We start from the raw sequence: 21,941 nt of genomic DNA on the forward strand, positions 1-21,941 counted from the left end.
GAATCGGATCCGACCTACGCGCTACGTAAACTCGCCTCGATATCGAAGGTTAAATGTCCGCGATCGATTTCAATACCGAGGACGCGTCTTGAAGTCGGATTCTAACCAAAGAAATATACTTCTAATACAATGAATAATTATTTGACTTAAATAAATAGTCACAATTCCGAAGAAACCTCGCATCCAGTTTATTGCATTTTACTCGAGTGAAATAATTGATTCTTGAATTAACCAAAATATTTCTTTGGTACCATTCAAAGAAATATTTCTTTGATTCAATGAAATTTTTTTTCTCAGTACGGGGCGAGAATTAAATTTTATTGCCGTCCTAATGAAGAAGCTGCTTTACCGCTCTTCGCTCGTAATGTTCAGTGGCCAATTCCGCACGAACGAGCCTTTAATCCCGATTATCGATTGTTCGTTAAACGACGGAATCTGCTCGCCCTTTCGTTACACTAACCTTGCCCTCTCTCCGATGATTAACTCGTCCCGAGTAGGTACAAGGTCGCCTTTATGGCCGCAATGCAAAAAAAACAAAACGTTCCTACATACTTCAAAGGAGCGAACTTTGCGGTTCCTTTTTCCAATTGTCCGCGGGATAACAAACGAACTGGAATTTTACCACTAAATTATAAAATACATATGCAAGGGTGTATATTTGTCGCGAAACTCTACCGAGTTTCCTGATATCCCCATCATCGAATGGAACCCCATAAATCGAATGGAAATGGTATTTTAAACAAATCCTTCATAGCCGAGATCCAGTAAAGAAGGTTTGCATTGTTACCTCGCATCGTAATCCGTGTTACAAATTTTTGCACAACCACTACACTGTTAGGAATATTCATAAAACTCATGCACTTTTAGTACATAGGGTTGCAGTAGAAATATACATGTAATGTCGTAAAAGTGGATTACGATACCTACATTTATTATAAATTTCGAAATTAACTGAAAATTTTGTGACATCGTGTTAAAAGTTTGTGAACTTGCGTAGGAAAATTAATGCACTTATGTACTAAATTCATGACACATTTTATAAATTTCTTGCACATATGTTATAAAATTAGTGTATCATGTCTGAACAAAACTTCCAATAAAAATATCAAATTAAGTATCTATTTTAACAGATTACACATATTATAAAATATCCTCACACGAAATCGAATGAAAATGATACTTTAGACAAATCCTTAGCTGATTTCCGGGAGAGGAGATCGGCGTTGTAATCTCACATTGTTATCCATGATACAAATTTTTGCATGACCACTAAGTTATAAATTACCGCCGTACTAAATCGAACGCGAATGATACTTTAGACAAATCCTTAGTCGAGGTCCAGGAGAGGAGGCCGTCGTTCAGGGGCGCCGATAAATTACCGCGAGTTTGACGTTCGGAACGAGGCCGAAACCTCGGGGAGAGCCTCCTGGTTTTGTGTCCGAGCGCATCGGACTCGAGTCGACAATGCACCCCGACGAGGCAGAAAAAGTGCATATAAATAAGTCGCGGTCGCCGGGATATATCTGCGATTAGTCGCGAAACGACTCCGGAATTTATGGAGGTCCGACAATGGCGACCCCGACAATAAGACACGCGCCTCCGACGCGAGGCGAAGCAACCGTACAGCTTATAGAAATGGACGTGATCAAGGATGGGGATGTTCGAATGATGTCAGACAAAGAGATCTTGTTGTGACTGCACCATTTTCCAGACCTAGGAAAAAAAAACAGACAAAATACACCGAATTAATGTTCTCTAAAGTCATTGAATTTTCCATGAAAAAAAGCTGCTGTTCGGGTTTTTACCGTTTACCCCATTGAATTGTGTGGATTAAGATTCCTATGCGCGCGCAGCATTTTTTCCGGCGACTTTTAGAAAGAAGAGGCACCTTTTTCTGTCTAACCTCCTCTGGGCACTTGAATGTATATAATTTCAAACATTTCGCACGAATGCGAAGAAAATGATCGGAAGTCCACAGAAATGTACGCTAAATTGATATTCTTCAATAAATTTCGCGTTGAAAACAAAATTCGCGTGTTTTTGATCGGTTTACACCATTGAATTTTGTGGATCAAGACTCCTATGCGCGCGCAGCATTTTCCAACGACGTTTAGAGAGAGAAGGTCCCTCTCTCAAACCTTGTACACTTGAACGTATACATGTACCGCAGCAATGTCTCCTTCATATCTATAAACTCTATGTCACGCCCTTACGATCGACGCTCAATGGCGGTTCTCCTCTCGCCAGGTAGCGCAATCGCTCCCTCTTTCTTCATTGCCCGCGCGCCCTCTCGCTCGCTTCCGTTGTCCAGCCGTTATACCTCGATATTTATAGCGGGCTGCGTACAATGGACCGCAACGTTTGGCGTACGCGCGAAGCCGGTGTATATCGTTTGGTCATCCTTCGCCGATAAATTCTTGCCGAGTACAATGGAGGCTCGCGTGGACAGCCGGTGAACGCCCTTCGAGAGGATGAGCCCCCGTGGCCGAGATTTTACCTCGCGGAAAATGCAACGGTCGAATCGGAGATGACAAATTCGTGGAAACCCATTTAAAAAATCTGTATACACTAGTTAGGACACGGCGGGAATTTTTATAATAACTAGACCTCGCTGGAGTTTAACGGTGGTCAAGACAAAATTTTGTTGGATTTCGCCTCAGAAACTCACGAGAAATGCAACGTTCGCGTCGAATCGGAGGCGAGAAATTCCTGGAAACCCATCTAGAAAATCTGTAAAAATACTAGCTTGAACATGGCTAGGATCCCGTTTATAATAATTTAACACGGAAGATCCTGACAAAATTATGCTAGATTTCGCCACGCGGAAACTCGTAAAAAATATAACCGTCGTAACGAATTGAAGGCATCAAATTCCTGGAAATCCACTGAAAAACCTGCAACGATACCTCGTGGAAAAAAAAATGAGCACTCCTAACAAAGGACACCATTGCTGATAAAATTCTTCTCTTACTGCGGCGATAATTGCCCCAACAGCACAAATTTTTGCAACTTGAACAAACGTAGATGCAATCTTAAGAGCTTCCCCTTATATCAACTGTTTGATCGCGGACGCAGAGTTTTCGACATTTTGATTCTAAGAAAGGTACCGATACCACTTATCCAGAAGATAAGCTAGAGACCCCATTTTATCAAACTCATGATATCCTTTATCCACGTATATACACAACATACACGTACAAGTCGAAGATTTACTACCAAAGCAAAACGTCTCATCGACGCGATGACGCACCAAGTCGTTTTGAATTTTCCCGCACTTCGAGCATCGAATCTTTCGTAAAAATGTCCCAATTGACTCGCTCTAAGTAATTCTATCGCCGATTACGATAACCCGAACGATTATATCGAAGCACATGTCATTTTGCTTTTTCGGACCGCTCGAGTGGCCATGCTTTATGGGCTTTATTTTTAATTCTCTTTTTCTCCCTCTCGTACAATTGGAGCACCGCAAAATTCCGATCACGAGAGTCGATTTTTCGAGCCGATACTCGGCCTGCACTCGATCTCTCCCCACAATTTAACGATACCTCAGACCTCGCTCCATCGGCACCACGCTCTTTTTCGCAGCCATTTTAGGGCCTGCTCGCTAATGGCCGCGGCATTGTGTACTCGAGTCGAGTTCCCCCCACGAAGCGCCATAATAAAGCGATAAATTAAAAGCGTCGGTACCCCCGGTCCTCGTCGGCTTAAAGAAGAGAAAGAAAGGCTACGTTTAGCAGTCATCGACTGGTTAATGGTGTATAAATCGTATGAATGAATCGACGTCGAATAAAGCTGAGCGGTCCACGTGGTCGTTTTTATACTGAAAAATGTCCCGTTTAACCGTTTGCGTACCACGAGCCACTTTCGCGCTCTTCAGATTTTGTGTCGAGAAAAGCCAAGGCATTTGGCCGAGACAGACGAAGGAGCGCGATCGCGCTCTTTGGCGCTTTTCGATCCTGCTTTTTCAGAATCATCTGGTACGCAAACGGTTAAAAAAAAATCCAAGAATTTACAACTTAATTAGATCATTAAATTCGCCCTTGCTATTATTCTGATCAAAAGTGTCCGATACTTGTAGTAAACTATTATATCTGGTTGCGTTTATAATTTTTCGGATAAATCCGACAAAATTCCTGGAAAAGAGTTCAGAAATTTTGCGCTAGTAATTTATCTAGGGGTTTAGGAGTCTGATTAAAATAATTCAACTAGACTTTGTTAATTGACATTTTTTAGTTATATTATTCAAAGTTTCATCTTAATGGTGACTAGAAATCTTTTAATCAGGCAGAATCTAACATTAAGCGGAGATTTTTCTTTGGTGTCGGTTGACGGAGGGGCGTCCATCGGAATTACAGACCCCACCAGTAGAGCGGAGTGAGCATCGATAATATTAGAGTCGATGGTCGATATTTAATATCTCCGTGACCGATCGAGCACCGCCCTTACCAGCTGTGTTTACGAGAGGGAGAGAGAAAGATTAATGGATGTCTAGATGCGTGGACACGGCTACCGCGTTATTTATTCCGCGCGCCGTTACCGCCGTTACCGCAAACATTTGCGATCTTTTACGGGAGTATAAATACTACATATAAATACATATTATGAAAAAACTTCCGATTCATTTCTGCGAAATCTTTCCAACTGGTTAATTTCTGCCATCGTTTCTGTAAAAGCTAGCTGAATCGCTAATGCAACGTCATGGAGGTAGACATGCTGCGATTTTCGAACCTGTACCATTTCCACGCAGCTGGCCATTTTTCAATGTTGAACATAACCTCAACCATGAAAACGTAGTTGGATGTCCTTAGAAAAAACTGTCGGAATCTTTCCGCAAGAGCTGGCTGTATCGCTAATGCAACGTCACGGAGATAGGCACGCCTATCTGGAAAACGCTGGAGCGACGTTATGGTAATCTCGAATGGCTATTGTGCCGGCGGTGGAGTCGAGGTACTTTGGTCGTAGGTGCACGAGGCACGACTAACGTGCAAGTAATGCACGACCCTTATTGTACGTACGTAAGGCAACGTCATTTTGCGATCATTTTCCAGGGTAGGAAAATCGCCAACCGACGGTAGAAACGAACAAGAGTTCAATCAAATGGGCGAAAAATTCCAGGATTTTCATTGACTCCCCATGAGTTATCATCGACTTCAAGGGGTTCGAATAAAAAGACCGAAGAAAGTTAAAACTCACGGTCACGAGCCAACATCAACTTCAATTTCTCCGCAATCGACGGTACTCAGTCGACCGGAAGTGCAGCAGTTCGCGTTCCATGAAAGTTCTGGAACGGAACCTGGAATTCGGAGAGAATCGACGTGGAAAGTCGTTAAACTTGAGGGAAACGTTTTGGTTTACCCATTTTCAACCTTCTAAAATGTGTGACCAGTGCTTTGAGACACCCTGCATTCGGTAATTACTCGATTCGAATTATTTGTTAAGGTGTTATGAAAAGGTCATCTTATATACATCAGAACGTCAAAATATTTATAAAAACTTTTCTTCAAACTGGGTGCACCGAATCGTTTGAGACTTCAGTGTGTGATCACGTAGACCTTAAGAAACAACGCGGTGTTCATGAAATTTCATTTTATGCACAATTATTCGGTGCATTCAGTTTGAAGAAAAGTTTTATCAATATTTTGACGTTTTAATACATATAGAATGACCCTCTCGTACCACCTTAAGTTGATATATCGTAGTGCAGAAGATCTCGGAGGTCGAGTTCAACTGGCACGAAGATCGCGCGCGATTTCGCTTGCGGAGGTCTCGTGCCACTTTTTCCGGCGCCAGCGTGAGTTCCTGCCTACTTACTCGAGCACCGGCGCCGGCTCACAGTGCCGCGGTTGGTCAACCGGAGAATTTCGATTGACGTTAGGGCCAAGATCGTAAAAATTCGTTAGGACGAATTTTCTGGTATAACAAAGGCATACATCGCTCGTATCATTGGAAAGGATATTTTGCAGCGTCTAAACAGGTCCTTACTCCCACTTTTAACGTTAAAAGAAGTCCTTTATCTGTAATCTTTAAGGTGTTATGAAAAGGACATTCTATATATATCAAATCGTCAAATTGTTATGAAACTTTTCTCCAAACTGGGTGCACCGAATGATTTGAAACTTCAGTACATGATTATGGAGGTCCTAAGAAAGAACGCAACGCTCATGAAATTTAATTTTAAAAAAATATGTCCTTGGCTCCAGTTTGGGATAAATAATAAAATATTTGTTTAAAAATTAAATTTCACGAGGATCACGTCCTTCATCAGGGTCTCCATAATGACATACTGAAGTTTCAAATGATCTGGAGGAAAGTTTTATAAATATTTTGACCTTTAATGTATGTAGAATGACCCTTTCGTTAACACCTTAAATAGTTTTAAAAAACGTCTTTTAATCCTAAAAGTCAGGCATGGGTTCGAGCTCTAGTCGAGTAAAATTTGAGGAGTCGAAACGGATATTATATTTTTATTTTGCAAATTCAATTCGGTTGGTCGACGCGCAATGTTAGATTGATAAAAGGAATTTACCAATTCCTTTTATCAATGTTAGATTGGTAAAAGGAATTGTAAAATTCCTGGAAACTGGCAGGATTGATATCGTCTCGCAACTCGATTGCTGGAAAGTGCGTGGCTTCGGCACGGTTTCCGCTTTCTCGACGAAGAAGGAGGAAAGGAGACGGAGAAGAACCGGGGGCAGACATCGCGATCTCTATCGGTGGGCGTGCACGCAATTACCGCATAACCCGACCGCGTTTCACGACCGCTTTAACTGAACTACTTTATCGGCCGAGTCAAAACAATGCCAATGGATGAGCGAGCCCCAGGTGTTGGCGATCGAATTACGTTGCGTCTCCGAATGGGTGTCATGAACGATTACGCTTCCTCGATGTGTGCCTTAAGGTGATACAAAAGGGCCATTCTATATAAAATATTTATATAGCTTTTCTCCAAACTGGTATCACCGAATAATCTAAAACTTTAGCACGTGATTATGGAGGTCCTAATGAAGGTCTTTGCACTCACGAAATTTCATTTTTCGAACAAAAATTTCTTTTTTTCATTCTTGTCCGGGATAGATACATTTTTTTTTTCAAACAATGATATTTCGCGAGGGTTAAGACCTTTATTAGGACCTTCATAATCACGCGTTAAAGATTGAAATTATTCGGTGCACCCAGTTCGGAGAAAAGTCTTATAAATATTTTGACTTTAAGGTGATATGAAAGTGGCATCTAAAGTGGGATCAATTCAATACATTACTTTTCAACGAACTGGGTGTACCGAATCGTTTGAAACTTTACCACATGAATATGAGGACCTTAAGGAAGGTCTCGACACATGGAATTTAATTTTGTAAATCTAACAAATGTTTTATCGAATAGGTAGTTTCCTGGACGTCTCTGGTCTTGTTGTTCGTGTCATTCGACCGGAATGTATGTTAATCCTGTAAGTCCTCCTGATGAAACTCTGTCCCTCATGTTTTTTGGGGTATTTCTTTTCATTCGTGCGTCAATCCTCGGCGTGCACGCGCCGTGCAGTTCCATTGTCCCACCCTTGACGACGGATGCAGGAAAAGGGAGAGAGAGCAGGAAGTTGCCGTACCCAAGCGGCATTTAAATCGCCTTGTTCGCTTCTGTTGGAATTATAAACCTGAAGATTGAGGTTTATAAATGAAACAAAAACCAATCTATGTTTAATGTGTATAGAGAGAGAGAGAGAGTCTGGCCCATGTTTAGTGGAGGGTTTTCAGAAACGATAAGAACCGTTGTTTGGATTAAGAGGCGACGCAGAGTCGCACCTCCACAAAGAGGGTCCAGAGAAAGAATTTAGTCATCACTGGTGCTGACCGAGATCAGCAGTTGCCCTTTTGTAGTTAGTTCGCTAGAGTGATTGGAGAAGTAAAGATGGGTCCTGTGAGCGTTATAGAAAGAATAAAGTCTTTGTTAAATGAAGTACAATAAAGTGTATTATTCTCAAATCCCATTTCCAATAGCTTCTAAATCCTCGAATATGTTCAGAAAACACCTTCGTCTTCGTCTCTACCGGACGCCATTTATCGGTGGATTTCCGTTTTATCTCCTTTATCCGACTCAAGACGCACTATAAATCAGTTTTTTAATACATACCGCAATCGCCTGTTAAGGCGAACTCGCTTTTCCTCTTCCCTAACCTCCAAACGTTTCATTTTTTTAAAACGAATTTCCGTTTTATCCCGTTATCCGATTCACAAAGCACTGTAGATCGTTTCAATAATAAATGTCGCGGCAATCGCCCAAGTAAAGCGGATTTACCTTCCCCCCTAACCTACAAATTAAAAATTTTTGTCTCGATGATTTTCCGTTTTATCTCGTTTATCTGATCATCGAAGCACTGTAAATCGGTTCTTTGATGGATGGCGCAATGATCGCTTGATTGAGGCGAACTCATTTCTCCTCCTCTGTCCTGCAAACGTTTCATTTCGATGTCAACTCGCGGCATCGGTATTTGCAGCTCACAAAAGATGCATTCCCGAGAGGTCCTCTTGGCGGTCTTTCGACAGCTGCATTCGACCTCGTTGCACCGAGTCACGGAAGGGTTTGTCGAATAAAAGCGATTACGACAATTAGGACTCCGTGCAATTAGTATTCATACGTTATGTCGCGTTCGGAGTGGGCGTGTCTCGTGTACCGTGGGGGAATTCGCATTTAAATCCGAGGACTCGGATCCGCTGTTTCTCCGAGTTTCATCTTTTAACCACTTCACTGTGGATGAACCATACACGACAATAACATCTATGAAATAGCTGTACACACACATCTAAAGGGAAAATAGTAAAACTATTCCGATTTTTATCAAGATGGGCATCTCAAGATTTTTGCGGTTGCTGAAACCAAATCTAATAATAGAATTAAAAAATTAATAATGGCGGATCCGATCTAGCGCAAAAAGTTTAAAACTGGTTGAATCATAAAAAAGGGAGTCTTATGGTTTTTGGGGTCGTTGAACCAAAATCTGATAACAGCATTTAAAAATTCAATTGGAAAATATTAATATAAAATTTATAAATACACCATTCTCTGTTCATAAATCAAAGATGAGAGTTACGAGGGGTTTCTCAAAAGTAAGTTCCACTATTTTTTTTAAACCCGCTTGGTTGGCGGGAAACGTTTGAAATTTGGAGGGAATATTTGTCTGTGTGTAGTACAAATCCTGTAAAATCCTTATGCGGGTGCATTCATCGCTAGGTCAGTCACGCCCCAGTCGCCATGGAGACCACTCGCTCCTACCGCCGATTGTGAAGTTCGCGGTGTTATTCGTTTTTCATAGGGATTTTACAGGGCTTTCACTACACATACACAAATATTCCTTCCAAAGTTCAAACGTTTCCCGCCAACCAAATGGGTTTAAAAAAATAGTGGAACTTACTTTTGAGTCACCCCTCGTATTAGCCCTTAGTTTATTTCTTTTTCCATTAATTTGTATGCGGATTAGAAATTGTGAAGGATAGTATTATTTCAATGTATTTCAGGTATCGTTCTCAAGGTTCGAGTTATCGCGGCAGAAATAGACAACAATATGGATACCGTTTCTCTGGGCGCCTCTTTCTTTTCGCCGTTTTTTCTCCAAGCCGATCGGAATTTCTCACGTTATGGCGAAGCCCTCGCATAAACGCAACCGACTCCTCGTTCCTGGACTCGAGTATCGACGAGGAATTCCCGTGAAGGTGCCATACGATTCGATTACAAAAGTTACGACCGGTCGATTTCTTCGGTGCTCGAGCGCGCTCGTTATCGCGCTCAGGAAAATCACCTACCTCGGGGATAACATTGTTACGTCGGTTCAAAACGGGTGAAATTACTCGAATTTTCACGTAGAATTACATCCTTGTTCTCGTTGCCAACTCAAACGTACCACAACATTAAACAATAAATATTTTTATTGCAGATAATCCAATATTATTTATACTATATAGTAATCATGCCAAACATTCGACATTTTGCCCCACGTAATTCTACTTGTGATGTGAACATTTTGGTCTAAAAAAATGAAATCCTCGAATTTCTTATGTAAAATTACATCTTCGTCCTGTTGCTACCTCAAACATGTCACAAGATTTTGCAGTTCTATTAGTTGTATAGATTTTCCTTGTTCCTTTCCTACAAAATAATGTTGAAGTCTGTATCTCTAGCCTTGTCTTCGATGCTATTAAACTAAATAATTATTAAACCAAGTAAAAAATTAAAAACGTGGAAAGAATTTTCACAGGCCGCTAATATTTTTCAATTGTAAGGCTGCTAATTACAATTACAATTAGAAGTCGGAGAACAAGCATCGACTACCAGAAAAAATTTCCCTTCTATCACCCGGCTTTCCTTTGTTTTCAGCTTTAAGAGAACTTACGGTGTTAAGAAAGGTAGACATATATTAAACCGTCAAAATATTTATACACCTTTTCTCCAAACTGGGTGCACCAAATCAATTGAATCTTTAGCATGTGATGATAGAGGTCTGAATGAAGGACTTGAAACTCGCGAAATTTAATTTTTCGACAGAAAAGTGTTGCATTTATCCCAGACCAGAACCAAACGGAGAACATTTTTTTTTTTTTCGAAAAATGAAGTTTCGTGAGTTTCAAGACTTTTATTAGGACCTCCATAATCGCGTGTTAGAGTTATAAATATTTTCACGTTTTATAGAGAAGGACCCTTTTATAACACCTTAAGGAATAGTACGTTCGCCTCGGATTCGTAAATCCGAAACCAAAGGCTAACGCGACACAGTCGGAAACTGGAACGACAAAGTCATTTAACGAGAAGTTGCGTCCCTTCGGTTGGCAACAAAATCGCTGCAGTGCATCGATAAAGTCCCCGGATCGGATATCCCGTAATGACTCGGTAATATAGGTGGCCGGGTATGGTAATTCCGTAGAACTCCGCCTCCGTTATTCCCTCCGCCATTCTCAACTCTAAGTAAACATGCCGAGGTCCCGCCAGCAGGACGCCGGATCTCGTTAGTCCCTTTCAACCGTAACTGCCAATTTCTATTTAACCGCCCTGGACGGATTAATGACAACGTGTCGAGACCTCGTAACGGGAGCAACGGTTGGGTTCGTACCACTCCTTTGGGAGTCGCCATGACCGGTCGTCCGATGTTTCGATCGTCTACCAAAAAATGGCATCGGTCTCGTCCGTCATAACATCGGTGAGTCACTTTTTTCATTTTTTTTTAACGCTTCCTTAACCCTTAACTGACATGGATAGGATTGAGATGATTTAAATCTTTTGATTAAAATCGACGATTTAAACTGTGAGTTTTGTTTTTGAAGTCAACGATTTTAATTGTGATTTTAAAAATCAACAAATTAATTTTTTAAATAAATCATGATATTCATCGAACCGGATTGTGAAGTCCAATAGATCTTGAACATTTGTAATCCTTAAGGTGGAATGAAAATCGCATCTCAGTGGCGAATCGTTTATGAAACTTCTTTAAACAGGGTGTAGCGAAATGAAATGTAAATTTTCATGAAACAACATTTTTTTTATTACGAAAATTAAAAAATTACGAAAATTAAAAAAATGTTTATAAATAAATTTAAACACTTTTAATGAGTGCCGAGACCTTCCTTAGGACCTCCATCTTCACGTGGTAAAATTTGAAACGATTTAGTACTCCCAAATCTGATAAAAGTGTCATAAAGGATCCTTCAGTTCACTTTCGTATCACCTTAAGGCCCACAATGGCTCTGCTTTGTTCGTTCCATCTTTTATAAAGATGTGCTTGCAGTTAGTTGAGTCACTATTCTTCCTTATTCGAAGGCACTTTACGGTCAATCAAAGACGTTTCTATCGGAAAAGAACTTTTCCTTCCTGCAGCGAATTCGAGGTCGCAGCTGCGATCGCTGAATCGATCGATTCGTCATCGATTCGGAGTCTCGTACCAGGAGACGATCTCCCCTTGGAGAAATCCCGGACCTCCCTTTTCATCCGAGAAGAATGAGTCTAATGGAACGAAAGAGGGCGATGATGCACCCCAGAAAAGAACGTTGCGTCCTTGTTGCATCCCCCCCTGCATGAGGAAAGACACATTTGTACTATGTACAAAAGACAACATTATTTACCAAATTTTGCTCTTACTGCGGTAATTCGTTTGTTATAGTAAAAAATATTGCACCCATGAATATAATTATTATTACATAATTTGCATTCAAATACATTTTACACGTTGCATCCCCTCTACATGGAAAAAGACACATTTGCCCTCTGAGCAAAAAAAACATTGTTTATCAAATTTTACTCTTACTGCAGTAATTCGTTTGTTATAGTAAAGAATATTGCGTCCATGAATATAATTATTATTATATAATTTGCATTCAGTAACAACATATCTGCAAAAGTCATTGTTGGTTTATTTTCAAGTGCTTATATTTATTAATCTGTCTAAAAATTTGTATTATGACTGTGGATTATTTTTTTGAATCGGTTAATGAGAGGAGATTTTGTAATCTTTGCCTGTGTTTTGTTATAACAATTTTCCTCAAGGGTCTCGAAACGATTTACTCGTAAAGGGGTGGAGGCGCTGAATACAGATACGACACCCACGCTCCTCTTTCAAGTGAGATTAAAAGTGGACCTTTAAAAGGATCTCTCGTCTTTTCGGGATTAACAACAAAATGAGCAAATATTGACTCACCGTGTAAAATTACAAAGTCTCTGGCGAGGGAAATACTTTAAGGATTATTTTTCACTCTGCTTGGCACCTCTGTAATTTGGAAAATTAATCCTGCAACACGCGAAATCATTCATCGGTTTAACCCTTTTAGTGCCGAACGACGATATATCTTCATTTTACAAGTGCTAACAACTTCGGTGGGCACTAGAAGGGTTAAATAGCCTTTCGATGAATTTCCCTCGAAAAATTCCCTCCCTTTTCAGGATTAACAACAAATTGCGCAAACGCGCGCAAGTCAGTGAAAAATTACAAAAGCTCACTCTTGGGGAATATGTTATGAAATTCCTGGAACTTTCTGAAACCCTTTCCCGAGGCATCCCTTTTTTCCCTTCGTCCCTTTCTTCGAGCATCTCTCTAATTTGAAAAATTAACCCTTCGACGTACACAATTTTTTACGAATTAAATAATACCTTGACGCCATAAGTTTCCCTCGGAAAATTCCGAGCCGATCGTTTCCCTAAAAACTTTCCTTAATGGATCGAAAGTAAACGAGCGAAACACGGTCGCCATTCCATCGCTTTCCTTTTTCCTCGAGAAAATTCCTCCCAGAATCTCGCTTCTCCTTTCTTGCTTTGTTCTCTCTTTTTCTCGACGGTCTCACGTTCGATAACGATATACTTTCAAAGGACGGATACCAGAGGTAGATACCAAGAATTACGACATCGACTTCCTTCGACTCGTTTCTATCCCCTTCTCTGTTTGGCTCCAACCTGCGAGAGGAAAAGAGAAAGAAAAAATGAGAAAAATAGTAATAGAAAAGGAGGGTTGTACGTACGTGTGAATCGGGACGAGGGTCGACGCGTGTGCACTCTCGTTACTGGCGATGCACTTTGGTGCATTGAATGGCCGGTGCGTGCGAATGGAAGTCTAGTAATTTCAGACTTTTGTTCAAGTGGTCCATTTAAACCACTGACCGTAAACGACGAAAGGGACCAGGAATATTTAACGGAACGAGAGAAACAGAGAGAACAGCTCTCGAATAAAAAAAAAGTCGCGTAGGTCTCCTAAGAGTGTTAATTATAAAAGCCATTTTTCCGCTTTAAAAAGATGGAAGGTGATTATGGACAATTTGACACGTCTATTAAAAGGGAATATTAATTCTTGCAAGTATTAGATACGGAGCTATTCATTCTTATAAGTTTAAGTTAAGGTGATTCGAAAGGGTCATTCTATATTTATAAAAATAATGAAAACATTTATAAAACTTTTCTCCAAACTGAGTGCACCGACTAACTTCAAAATTCAACTCATGTGATTATGAAGGTCCTAATAAAAGGATTGAAATTCACGAAATTTCATTTTCCGAAAAAAAATGCTCTTTTTTCGTTCTTATCCGTAATAAATACAGTTTTTGTTCAAACAATGAAATTTCCAAATGAAAATCGATTTTCCAATTCACAAAAAAAAGTTTTTCATGAAATAAAGAATGTTTTTCGGAAATTATGGAAACTTTAAATATAGAAACTAGAAATTTACGAAACAACACAAAAGACAGAATAGGATATAACATCTGGGGCAAGTAGGTGGACCTCCCGATTTTTTTTTTTACTTTTCGACGAACCCTTCCGTTCTTAACCCGAAGTTTCGTTCCCTTTTGCCATAATTTTACGGTTTTGGGAGATTAATCGGGGAGGTCAATAATTTTTTTCCCGCTTAAATGATCCACTTTCGACCAATAAATTCTCATGGATGCTCCCCAATGTCGCGATTAGGGCGTTATACGTTTCGTCTTTTCATTTTTGACCTTTTAGGCGCCTTCTTGCACCCTTTTCACCCCACGTGTCGCATTGTCAGACCTTTCAAAAATGTCGTACGCTCGATTTCCCCTAACCGTTAATACTCGGATTTTGGCACGATTCTGGCATTTCGTCCTAACCTGGGAAAAAGGGGAGCCACGATTTTTTTTTCATGGGCGTGCGGTCCGAAAAATCGGAAAACTCGAATTTTCCGACGAAAGTCGAATCCTTCCGAAACTGACCCTTCGTGATGTCAAAAATATATCATGACTCCAAGTATAAAGTCGATTTAATCGACTACGGTTCAGGCAAAATATTAGTTAGATAATGGGTGTCGGGCAAACAGAATGGACAATGAAAATTTTCCAACTTTTATTATAGAATTGCATTTTTCTTCTCGTGATATGCGGAATATCAACTTGATGTATGAGCGTCACGAAAATCCGTGCACGAACGTTACGAAATTCGACAGAAAATTGTCTCGAAAATCCATTCGACCTGTTCACAGCTGAAATATACTATAAGATTAAACAATCTACCGTTTTAAAGAAAAAATGGGACTTGTGATATTGAACGTCGTATTTAAATTATGTTTTTCTTGCGACATTATACGACATATTTACATCGATTATTTTTTCCTTGCGATATTAGTCGACATATTTGCATTGTTTATTTTTTCCATACGATATTAAACGACGTATTTACATTGTTTTTTTATTTTCTCGTTGCAGATACCTCCTATGAAAAAGCCTGCAGGAGGGGCAGCGCCCCGGCCACCCCGGTCCTGGGAGCCCGGCCTCTGGACGTGACGCCGAATCGAATCGTCGTGAGTATTCAAAAAGTAAACGTAAACCTTTGCTCGTCGAAGTGAGGGATGACGAGCTTCGGGTCCAGCGATCCGGTTCCCCTCGTCGTAAAATCACTCCTTTTGTCCTTTTTCCTCGCTTCGATTGTAAATTGCGCGTTCGGGAGTGGTCGGCGAATCTTTAAAGGGGGGCGCGTCTTTGATTTGCGACTTTCGGGAGAAACTGAACGTCCACGAACCTGGGATTCATGGATCTAGGATGAGATGGGTGGTGGGAATCTTTCACGGATGAAGCTCGAGATAAAAAAAGGAAAAGAGGGTGCTCTGCTAATGATCACTCGTTTTAAAGAAAAATGACTAACAGTTTAAGCACGTACACCTTGATCGTTCCCGTCGTTTAAAATGTTATATCCTTAAACACAGGGTGCATACGAAACATAATTACAATTTTTCTACCTTTTGGCACGTGCTTTATCGTTCTTAAAAATGGCGTCTGGCAAAATGGCCGCCCCAGTCGCTCGCTTTCCGTCTCGCGCTTCTCTCCCTTCGTCCTAAATCTCACTTTCGGCTCCATTCGTCATTCATAGTCCATACTGGGACTGGTTTCTCGGGCGACCGCGAGTTCGCCCGTCGAGAACCCCCGAAGACGTTTTTGTGCGCTCCTCTAGGTCGACCGAGGCGTCCCTTCTGGAAGGGAGCCGAGGGGCCCGCGCTTCTTTTCGCCGGGAACAAAGCTGCCCTTCCGAGCGAGAGGATCCCTCCTCGACTTGCTTACCGTGGGTCACCGGGAAGCCGCATCTGCGCCAGTCGGCAAGGAGATTCCGTCGCGGAATAATCGCGAGAAAAGTGAAACTCTGCCGTTGAATAACGCCAAATTCGTGAGTTCGAATTAGAACGAAAAAAATTCCTTTCGACATGTTTCGCGCAAAGTTTAATACAATTTGCTAATTGAGTTTTTTTTTTTGGGCGCGGAGATTTCGTCGCGGAATAATCGCAAGAAAGATGAAACTGCGCCGTTTAATAACGCCAAATTCGTGAGTTCGAATTAGAACGAACAAATTCCGTTCGACACATTTCGCGCGAAATTTAAACAATTTGCTTCGCAAAATTCGCCAGTTAAAATTCGAGCGAACAGATTCCTTTCGACATATTTCGCGCGAAATTTTAACAATTTGCTCGTTGAATTTTTTGTTGAAATTTTGAGAGCCATTAAACGAGGAAAACCTCGATATCTACAAACTTGCCCGAGAGCGATTAAACGCGTTTTAAGAATCCGAGATGCATTTCTTGGTTGGACATCTTGGTGCTTGCAGATCATTTCAAAAATTGAATAACGTCTTTGCACTCGTACATGATTTCGAATATTTGGCTTCGGAAGCTTGTTAAAACAGGCTACCTATCGTGAAATACAACCTCGAAATACATTCTCGTCCCGATTTGCTCTCGTTCTATGGACGTAAATACATTCGCGATCCTGTTTGGATTTACCCCCTACTCGCAGTATTCCGGAAGTGTCGGATAAATTCAACTTCCGAGTCCGACAACGATCTGCAGTGTTTTCTCGAATTTTCGCGACAACCTATTGAGATCATCGACCGAAAGTTGACTTCCTAGGAAGTACCCTATATGGAAAAAAATAAGAACCTTAAAGACATAAAAGCCTATCTGATAGAAATGGTTGTTCATCATATGGTTAAAAACGATCCCATTAACGGATAAATCCAGTTAATTTTACTTTCTTACATGTACAGTTAGTAGAAACGTTTCTGTAAGTTAGCTGTAACTGTAGCTGAAAATATCTGTTAATATTAATAGTAACGAAACTAGTACATTTAGGCAGCGTCCCAAAAGAATTCGCGAAAAAATCCTGAAACTATCCTCGAAAGAGGGATTTCTTGCACCTGGAGGGCAGAAGGAGCTCGAACATAATCGTCTTCCAGGGAACAGAAACCGTTCAGAATGACAGGGGACAATTCCGTCAAGGAAAGGAACTCGAAATTTGTCGGTATTAAATCGTCGCGTCTCTTCGTGAAAAAGACTCCGAGAGGGGATCGAACGCGAGAAAATTCGCACGCGATTTAAAAACTCGATTCGCGCTGATGAAGAAACGGAAAATGTGCGTTGGGCCGATGGAGGAGGGAGATGATAAAATTGTCACCGTCATCGTCAACTATTTCACGGCCAGGGTAAGTGTCGAGGAATTCTGGACACTAATTCGACAGATATTGATATCATCGAAACAAAAATTTAACTTCGCGCAAAAACAAAATTTAATTCATTTAACAAAACCGTTTATTTTTATTAACTAAAGTGTAAAGCCAAGTTCCCATGTGCGTACCCTTATAAAGAAACTGTGTTATCCTTCCCTCCTGATCGAAAGTCTAATTTCGGCGCCATTTCGCGTTCACAGAATTTCTTCTCGAAGAGGTCCTTCCGGTCGAACCCCCTGAAGAGGACGAAGAGCGTGACGAAGTTGGAGCGACAGAAGCAGCGAGGTGCCGGACTTCGCGGGTGTCGGTCGCACGAATCGCTCCTCTGCGGACAGGCCGTCACCTCGATGGACCTCGCTGCTGTTACCCCGTTACATCCAAGCCTACTCGGTCGGCCACACTGCTTCCAGGTGACTCCCAGCAACGGGGGACCCAAGTACTTCAGCTGCAGGACCGCCCACGAGCGGGACCAGTGGCTGCACAGGTGAGAAAAACCTAGTTAAATGAACTATTTTTTTTAACGAATTTTCATCACTGAGGAAAACCTTGTTAAATTAATAGTTTTTTTGGTGTTTAACTAGTTTTCATCGCTGAAAATTCGAGTACTTTTTATGACAAAATTACGTGTTGTAACAGTTACTACATTTTTTTTTACTTTTTGGAAGTAGTAAAATGGACTATTCTGTCTTTAACATTGTTAATATCATTAAGATATCATTATACATCTCAAATGCCTAACAGTATTTTGTTTCATTGTTTTGAATAGTGGCTAGACAGGTGTTTTTTTTTTTTAACTAAGCGGCTTCTTGTTGAGCCTGGATAAAGTTCGGATTGGTAGATGTACAACAAACGGACATGTTTCATTTTCATAAAAATATTCTTCGTATTTCCACAGCTTGCGGAAATCGGTCCAGCCCGATGCCGAGCAGACTCGAAGAACCGACAACTCCCTACAAATCTGGCTGCTGGAGGCAAAAGGAGTACCGGCTAAAAAACGGTATTTCTGCGAAGTTTGTTTGGACAATACTCTTTATGCACGCACCACGGCAAAGCTAAAGGCCGACCTTTGCTTCTGGGGCGAGCATTTCGACTTTCATCACCTGCCCTCGGTCAACACCATCCAAGTCAATCTCTACCGAGAGGCGGACAGGAAGAAGAAACGAGACAAGAATGTCCTCATCGGTAAGAATTGCCTTGCCCTATTTTTTTATAATTTCATCTACCGCCCTGAATTCTCAAATTAAAACATGTAGGATCGGAGGATTTTTTAGCTAAGATAAACAATGTGTGAGGACTCTCGCCGCCCGAGTCCGTCGTGGCTGGTCTTCCGAGAAGTTTAGGGGGGCGAGGGGGGAAGACGTTGGAAGGCGAAATCCGTTTTTTGGGAAGTCAGTCGAGCTTCGACGCGCTTGAGAGACGGACCGGCTAATTGGCCTTCGCGTTCCTTAGAAAACGTATACCCGTATGTTTTTTTTTTACATGGGAGTTGTATTGATGAATACAATTTCCACACATATATTAACTTAAATTAATATTATTTTAATTAAGTACTAAATTTCGTATTATTTAAGGTGATATGATAGTGATATCTGAGGAGTCCTTCGTTTATGAAACCTTTCTCCAAACTGAGTATACCGAAGTGTTTGAAATTTTACCGCGTGAATATGGAAGCTATAAAAAAGGTCCAGGCACCCATGAAATATCAATTTTTTTATAGATTTAAAATTTGTTATAAAAAATGAAATTTCACGGGTGTCGGGACCTTCCTTACAGCCTCTACATTCATATTATAAAGTTTGAAACGATTCTAGACACCCAGTTCGGAGAAGTTTCATAAACGAGACCTCTTTGACGCAATTATCACATCACCTTAATGCATTTCAGTATTGTCGAGATAATAAATTTAAATTTTTGTCTTTGACAGGTTCAGTTAGCATACCGGTACACAACGTGACGTCACGATACCTGACGGAAAAATGGTACGCGGTGGTGGGCGACAAGGGACCGTTGAAGGAACCTCCAGCCTTAAGGGTGAAATGTCGTTTCCAATCGGTCGACATCCTACCGGTACAGGTGTATCAAGAATTTCTAGAGTACCTGAAGACCGACTACGCCTCGCTCTGTGAGAAACTCGAGCCGGTGATCGGTGTTAAAGCTAAAGAGGACATCGCCACTGCTCTCGTGGCAGTGATGCAACGAGAGAAGAAGGCCCCTCAATTCCTGGCCGACTTGGTCATGATGGACATCCATAAAGTAGGTAAGTATCACACCGCATTCTCATTTGTGTAATGGGGAAAGGCAAAGCTCGATTAACATTTTACCTGGTGATTATGCAGGGCGTAAGCCTGAAATTTCAATTTTTTTTTTTTTTACCACGTGAATACGGGGGCCCTAAGGAAGGTGCTGACACCCGTGAAATTTCATTTTTTTTACAATTTGTTCCTGAACATTTATTAATTTTTGCACAGAAAAATTAATTTCTTTGATGTCGGGACCTTACTTAGAGGTTTCACATTTAAGTGATTCAATTTCAACCAATTCGATATACCCAGTTCCAGGAAAAGTTCCATAAACGAATGATCCTTAAGGTAATGTGAATGTGGCATCTGAAGGGTCAATTGTTCATGAAATTTTTCTCCAACGTGAGTGTACCGAATCGTTTCAAACTTCACAACGTGAATATGCAGGTTATAAGGAAAATCCTGACACCCATGAAGTTTATTTTTATAAAAAATTAAAAAATATCTGTAAACAAATTATTTAAATTGAAATTTCATGGGTGTTAGAACCTTCCATATAGCAATAATATTCACGTATAGTTCGAAACAATTCGGTACACTCAGTTTAGAGAAAAGTTTTACGACGTTCACATTCCCGTAAGGTCGATTCAGATTTTTTCTTCGATCGCATCAATAGTTTAAGGTGAAGCATAATTTTGTAATAAATTTCAGACGATGAGAGGCTGACATTTCGAGGGAACTCGCTGGCAACAAAGGCAATGGAGGCGTACCTTAAACTGACCGGAGATAGGTACCTTCAAGAAACCTTGGGAGCCGTTGTCCGAGGAGCCGTCGAAGGTGGCGACTGCGAAGTCGACCCCCTTAAGGTTGCCTCGGTCGCAGCTCTCCACAAACAGCAACAAAACCTCCGAGCTGCCGTGGAACTCGCGTGGAGTAGGATACTCTCAAGCCACGCACACTTCCCTTTGGAATTGCGAGAGTGTTTCAGGATTTTCCGGGAAAGACTTGCGGAAATGGGAAGAGAGGACATCGCCGACAATCTTATTTCCGCCTCGATTTTCCTCAGATTCCTCTGTCCCGCCATACTCAGCCCGTCTCTCTTCAATATTACTCACGGTGAGTTGAGTACACCGAGGAAAAGAATTCATTGAACCAAAGAATTATTTCGTCAATTCAAAGAATAATTATTTGACTTGAGTGTGCTCAAATAAATTCTCGTAATTCCTAAGAAACGTTGCATCCAATTTATTCGAGTCAAATAATTAATCTCTAAATTAATGAAATATTTCTTTGATACTATTCAAGGAAATGTTTCTTTTGTTAAATGAAACTTTTTTCAATCGATTTTTAACATTTTTTCAATTTAACTAAATTATTGTGTGAATTAACAAAATATCTCTTTGGTTCAATGAAATTTTTTCTCAGTCTAGGATTAAAAATGTAAACATTGTTACAATTGATTTCGGTCTCCCCTTCCAAAGTGGAAATTAATCGAGGAACCCGACGACAGGGCTAATCAAAGTGTTCATCAGTCGCGTAGAAGACTGCACTGGAAATTGCAGAGAAGGCAGTCAAGTTCTTTTATGTTTAATAATAAAGGTCGAGGCTCCGGAGAGGCGAGGGAAAGTAATTGCTTTATTACTCTGGGAATTGCCGAGGAATTAGCGGCTCTGTAATTTTCGCGTGGCGCAAGGCCGCCCTTCGTCAAGTAATCCTGATGGGTACTTGGAGTACACGAATGCGCTCGCCCTGTACTCGGTGGATCTCCCTTCTTTACATCGTCACTAGTCTTTAATTACGAATTAAATTGCCTCAGACGTGGCGTGACTAATAACCGTCTTTTCGCAGAATATCCGAACGAGAAGGCGGCGAGAAATCTCACCCTCGTGGCGAAAACCCTACAGACACTGGCCAATTTCACCAGATTCCAGGGCAAGGAGAACTTCATGGAGTACATGAACGACCTCCTGGAGCGAGAGGCATCTGCCATGAAGAATTTCCTGCAGCTTATTAGCGTGAGTATTTAATAACTCGAGGAGCTATTCACTCGAAAATCAGTGAAACGATTTCTTTCGTTTAGAACGGATTGCCTTTGGTTTCATATGATTTAAACTTTACAATGTGAATATGGAGACTATAAGAAAGGTCCTGACACTCATGAAATATAAATTTGTTTATAATTTGTTTATAGATATTTTTACAATTTTTGGATAAAAAATCAAACTGTGGATATGGAGACCT

General features: G+C 40.9%; 1 protein-coding gene across 10 annotated transcripts in view; it reads left to right on the forward strand.

The window, feature by feature from the left end:
* Nucleotides 1–21,941, forward strand: part of LOC105694288 (disabled homolog 2-interacting protein) — a 142,878-nt gene that overhangs the window by 112,686 nt on the left and 8,251 nt on the right. For all 10 annotated transcript variants that reach the window (XM_012415099.1, XM_023433379.1, XM_012415358.2 and 7 more), the window contains 6 exons: nucleotides 15,177–15,271; nucleotides 17,661–17,944; nucleotides 18,356–18,642; nucleotides 19,385–19,717; nucleotides 20,412–20,816; nucleotides 21,549–21,715. In XM_012415099.1, the coding sequence (XP_012270522.1) occupies nucleotides 15,177–15,271; nucleotides 17,661–17,944; nucleotides 18,356–18,642; nucleotides 19,385–19,717; nucleotides 20,412–20,816; nucleotides 21,549–21,715 (1,571 nt within the window). The remainder of the gene's footprint in view (nucleotides 1–15,176; nucleotides 15,272–17,660; nucleotides 17,945–18,355; nucleotides 18,643–19,384; nucleotides 19,718–20,411; nucleotides 20,817–21,548; nucleotides 21,716–21,941) is intronic.

Source organism: Orussus abietinus, unplaced genomic scaffold, assembly GCF_000612105.2.
Source record: "Orussus abietinus isolate OABI.00-Male unplaced genomic scaffold, Oabi_2.0 scaffold163, whole genome shotgun sequence".
Taxonomy (NCBI): domain Eukaryota; kingdom Metazoa; phylum Arthropoda; class Insecta; order Hymenoptera; family Orussidae; genus Orussus; species Orussus abietinus.